The sequence below is a fragment of the Sinocyclocheilus rhinocerous genome, unplaced genomic scaffold, assembly GCF_001515625.1.
Source record: "Sinocyclocheilus rhinocerous isolate Xijiao unplaced genomic scaffold, SAMN03320098_v1.1 scaffold419, whole genome shotgun sequence".
In the NCBI taxonomy this organism is placed as follows: Eukaryota; Metazoa; Chordata; class Actinopteri; order Cypriniformes; family Cyprinidae; genus Sinocyclocheilus; species Sinocyclocheilus rhinocerous.
The window spans coordinates 1,487,377-1,492,626 of NW_015653519.1; the positions used below are offsets into that span (position 1 = coordinate 1,487,377).

Here is a 5,250-nt window from a genome sequence, read left to right on the forward strand (position 1 = left end):
ATTTAGTTTATAGATACATTATATATAATGAGAAAACCTGTTTATGGCCATTTTACACAAATTTTGCATGAAGAAAAATGGTATATAAAATCATTCTGTTATAACATAGTTGAGAATGATCTTTATACAAAGTTTGGTAAAAAAAAATCCTGAAAACTAAAAATGTATTGGTGATTTTGTTTATGGCCATTTTACACAAATTTTGCATGAAGAAAAATGGTATATAAAATCATTCTGTTATAACATAGTTGAGAATGATCTTTATACAAAGTTTGGTAAAAAAAAAAAAAAATCCTGAAAACTAAAAATGTATTGGTGATTAAAAAAACAAAAAACAATTGCTTTTGCCTGTGCATGTTCATTCGTCTTTTTATTTTTTAAAGAAATTGAGTCCCAATGTCCTCTACCAAGGACATAGCTTAACTTATGAATGAAATATCATTTTTATTTTTTAATGCTCTAAACAATGTAATGACATGGAAAAAATACTAATTTTTTTCCTAAAATGTTTTGCCGGGTCTTAAGAGGTTAAGGCCCGTTCAGACCAAGGACGATAACTATAAAGATAACGATAAAGATAGTTCTAAAAATCATTCTCAATATTAAAGAATAGCAGAGTTCACACCACAGCTATAACGATAAAGGCACAGAGAAACGATATCATTGGAATCACTTCCAGAACGATTTTTTTTTTCCAGCTGATGAAGGATAAAATCATTGACACCCAATCAGAATCCTCCCTGCTATCACGAGCTGGAGAATTTAAAGCGGCAGACGCGGGTGCGCTTAGAACAAACTGACGATATCGGATAGTGGACGCTAATAGTTATCTTTATAGTTATCATTCTTGGTGTGAACGGGGCTTTAGGCTACTGTCAAATTACCTCAACATCACCACCACAAGTTTAAGTTAGAATAGTTTGCAAGAGTGTGATTATAAACACAAGGCTGTGAATGTTCGGCGTGATGATTTTTAACATCCCCAGTAACCTCTGTAGTCCAATTTAGCCTCTTGTTAGCAACAGTAAAAGCAAAACTTATTATTGTGACTATAAATTGTGAACAATTCATCTTACAGCAGGGTGGTGCTCTGACACATCAGGGTCTTCTATTGAGCGCAAAAAAAAAAAAAAAATGTGGGTAACCAAACAGTTTCTGGTCTCCACAGACTTCCATAATATATTTTTTCCCCCATACTATGGAAGTCAGTGGGGAGTAAATGATGACAGAACTAGCCTTTTAATTCAAAATATTAAAAACTGTTATATTCACTGATACTAAAATAACACTGTGATACATACAGCAAGACCTACTGAGCTGATGGAGCTTAAGCAGCTTCTATCAAGACAAATCACGGGAACGTTTTTCCTATAACATGCAGTTCAGATCCATAGAAAATCATTTTTTCTCCTCGAACAAAATCCACAAGATGTCATGATTTAAAGCATTTTATTACATAATACCTGGTTAGGCACACAAACTGTACAAAAACAAGTGCAAACTGACATTACAGATAATCAAATAATATTTAGAAATATTAATAGATCATGACTAGATTTGGGACTAGACTGTAGAAGTTTGAGCCAATAGGAAACTACAGGTTAGTTTCAATAATCATTTGAAGAACACTTGAAATATATGAATGTCAAACCATCTCAGGGTTTCTGGCTGTCTGTCACTGGAATGTCTCCATCAGTGCATCAGGCTCTAGACTGCAGAGACAGACGTGCCGTCACGTCAGAGAGATGGCTCATGTCTGCCTGCTGCGCCTGATGTTTGATGTACTCCAGAGTCCGAACCTGGAGAGGAGGAGAGAGAGGTCAGGGCATTGTATTTGCCACTGAGTGCTAATGTGATTGTGCATACGACTAACCGATGTGCGCGTGTCACAAAAGCCGTGTTTGTGACTCAGGTTCCACAGGTTGACAACCAGCTGATTGAGTTTGTTGTTGCGTAGATCACCATGAGCCAACAGACAGCCAGACAGAGAGAAAGCCAGACTGCCCTGTCTGCGCACTCCCTGAAACAAACATAAACACAGAAATATCACATAGCCATGCTAAATCATAAATTATAATAATATTACACATATATTAGATTGTCCTGACATACAGTGGCACCATATGGCACTGTTGTACTGGTACTGCATGAACATTTTACTGTTAAAAGTGGAAATATCTAACCCAGAAATATAAAAGTAAAAACATTAAATTTGACTTTTTACTAATAAGTACAACAACTGAACTTATTTTCTTTTTAATTTCAAAGATTGCTGAAATCCAGAAACAGAGTTGTATATAAATCTAAACTAAAAAAAAAAAAAAGTATACCGTTTCAAAGAAATATCTTTACAGATGACCAATTAATTGATTTATAAAATCATTAATATGAAAAACTCAATGAAATTTAATTTATCAAAAAACTAATTAGTGATGAAATATATTACAAAATTATCAATAGTGACTTAATCATGAGAATGTTTTGAAATGATTAAACTAAAGAAATATTACAAAAAAATATATATACAATTTTTAAAAATATATATATTTTATCATGAAATATATATAATATGTACAAGAAAGGAAGAGAGAGAAATTGGTAGAAATAAAATCGACTTGGATTTTTTCATATATAATTTTCAAATGGCATGTACAGTATATATTATGTCCATGTGCCCTCATTTGAACATTATAACGTGCTCACATATTAGATGTATACATTGCTCTTTTGCACATAACTACATAAGATTTATTTTGTAAGAACAGAGAACCGATAAAATATCAGTGCTGATTAATCGGCAAACACTATGGCCCGGTTTCACAGACGGGGCTTAGCTTAAGCCAGGACTAGGTCACAGTTCAATTAGGATTTTAAAGTAATTTTCATAAACATGCCTTAGAAAAAACATTACTGGTGTGCATCTGGAGACAAAACAAGGGCACTGACATATTTCAAGATCAATCAGTGCAAGTTTCTTTCAGTTGAAACAGCTCAGACTTACATTTTAGTCGGGGACTAGGCTTAAGCCTTGTCTGTGAAACCGGGGGTGAATATCGTTTGACCTCTAATGTCGATTGTCGACAACCACAAAGTGTCACAATACTTTCATTTTGAACACCATACTTATTGTTTTATCTTGTAAAACCTTAAAAAGCTTCTATACCTTGATATGTTGTTGTCTAATGCATTGAGACATTGAAAAATGTATGATCATGTCTGAAGGGTGCAGATACTTTTAGAGACACAGTATCTCACCTCATCTCGGCCCAGCCCCTTTAAATGATCCAGAACCTGACTGATCAGTGTCTCACACAACTTGTTGATCTCTGCGATGAACTTGGGATCTCCTCCATAGAGGGTTTCGTTGGAATCCACTACAACAGGAACAAACATGCTTCCATTCAGACTTCAATGTCAGAAAGACATTAAGCCGATGTGTTTATTAGAGAACATGTCTGCATTTATTCACTGCGGTACCTTTAGGAATGGTGTAAAGATAGCTTTCTTGGCCCATTGCTGCTAGTAATGGTAAAGCGCTGATGTAGACGCGGATCTTAGTGTCACTGTTGTCCTCCCAGGTGTAGTCCTGCACCATATTCAACAGCCCTCGCACCAGATACAGCACACCCTGCTCCGGATGATCCTACAAGACCAAGTCAACAATCACGCTTAGATATGTACTAGCGAGATGAGGCTAAAACACTCCTGCAAATATTTAGGCATGTATTACCGGCACTACGAGCAGTGTGGAGAGGAAGTTATTAATGAAGTCAAGGAGGAAGGGCTCAGATGATCGCTGTTTACCCTCAATGCTGATGGTTCGCGGGACTTCTGGCAAAAGACTGACTGCTGCCTTCAGAAATGCATCCGCTGAGAAATAGACACAGAAATTAAAATTAAGTTTTCACAGTCCATATCAAATCTATACCATCACACCCAATCTTGGCTGACCATGGCAGAGGCTGCTCTTTGCACTGATATGAGGTCAGTTTTGTACACATACATCTGAAAGTTTGGAATCTTTTAAGATATTTGGAAAGAAGCCTCTGATGTTCATCAAGGCTATATTTATTTGATCAAAGATACAGTAAAAACAGTAAAATTGTGAAATATTATTTAAATATTAATGCAATTTCAAACATGAACCCTCGGAAAACATTCTAATAGGCTGATTTGGTGCTCAAGAAACATTTCTTATTATTAGCAATGTTGAAATCAGTTTTTGTTGCTTATTTTTGGGAAAACCATAATAACACTACCTTTCAAAAGTTTGAAGAAATGTTATTTTTTAAGAAATTAATACTTTTATTGATTATTAAATTGATGAACTATGACTGTAAAGACATTTATTACAAAAAGAATTATAGAAGCAATCAAAACTAACAAAAGAGCAATAATATGTACAGGAAGTGCTGTGACAACTCTCAGTTAGCCTAACGCAGTATATATAGCAAGTTTTTTTTTAAATTATAATAAATAAAAAGAAAACAAATAGAATAGAAACAAGCAGATATAATTTTTTTTTATAAAAATAAGTCAAACGAATAGAAAAAGAACAGAGAATGCTTGTGTTAGAGGGTCATTATTTATAATAAATAAAAAGAAAATAAATATGTATAACAGACAGAGAATGCTAGTGTTAGTGTTTTGCTTTAAAAAATTATAATAAATAAAAAGAAAACAAATAGAATAGAAACAAGCAGATATAATTTTTTTTAATAAAAATAAGTCAAACGAATAGAAAAAGAACAGAGAATGCTTGTGTTAGAGGGTCATTATTTATAATAAATAAAAAGAAAATAAATATGTATAACAGACAGAGAATGCTAGTGTTAGTGTTTTGCTTTTCTTTTTAAATAAAACAAGTAGTTAGAGCAGAAAATATATATTTTTTAATAATAAAAAAAAACAAGTAGATAAAATAGAATTAGAATAGAGAGTGCTAGTGTTAGAGGGTCAAATCAAGATGGAAAATATGTGTTTTCAGCCGTTTCTTGAAGTCATTCCACCAGGAGGGAACAGTTAATGTAAAAGTCTGTGAAAGTGATTTTGTGCCTCTTTGGGATGGCAGTATAATGTGCCATTCATTTGCAGAACACAAGCTTCTAAAGGGCACATAAGTCTGAAGTAGTGAATTCAAGTAAAGGGGTGCAGAGCCAGTGGTGGTTTTGTAGGCAAACATCAATGCCTCGAATTTAATGCGAGCAGCTACTGGTAGCCAGTGCAAATTGATGAACAGAGGTGTGACAT

The 5,250-nt window shown here is 34.1% G+C and overlaps 1 protein-coding gene across 3 annotated transcripts in view; it reads right to left on the reverse strand.

Annotated features, from left to right (window-relative positions):
- Nucleotides 1-1,275: 1,275 nt before the first annotated feature.
- vps35l (VPS35 endosomal protein sorting factor like) overlaps nucleotides 1,276-5,250 on the reverse strand; it is a 22,781-nt gene continuing 18,806 nt past the window's right edge. For all 3 annotated transcript variants that reach the window (XM_016522963.1, XM_016522962.1, XM_016522964.1), the window contains 5 exons: nucleotides 3,731-3,870; nucleotides 3,478-3,643; nucleotides 3,256-3,374; nucleotides 1,874-2,020; nucleotides 1,276-1,799 (listed from right to left, as the gene is read on the reverse strand). In XM_016522963.1, coding sequence (XP_016378449.1) covers nucleotides 1,701-1,799; nucleotides 1,874-2,020; nucleotides 3,256-3,374; nucleotides 3,478-3,643; nucleotides 3,731-3,870 — 671 coding nt within the window. In that variant the 3' untranslated portion in view covers nucleotides 1,276-1,700. The remainder of the gene's footprint in view (nucleotides 1,800-1,873; nucleotides 2,021-3,255; nucleotides 3,375-3,477; nucleotides 3,644-3,730; nucleotides 3,871-5,250) is intronic.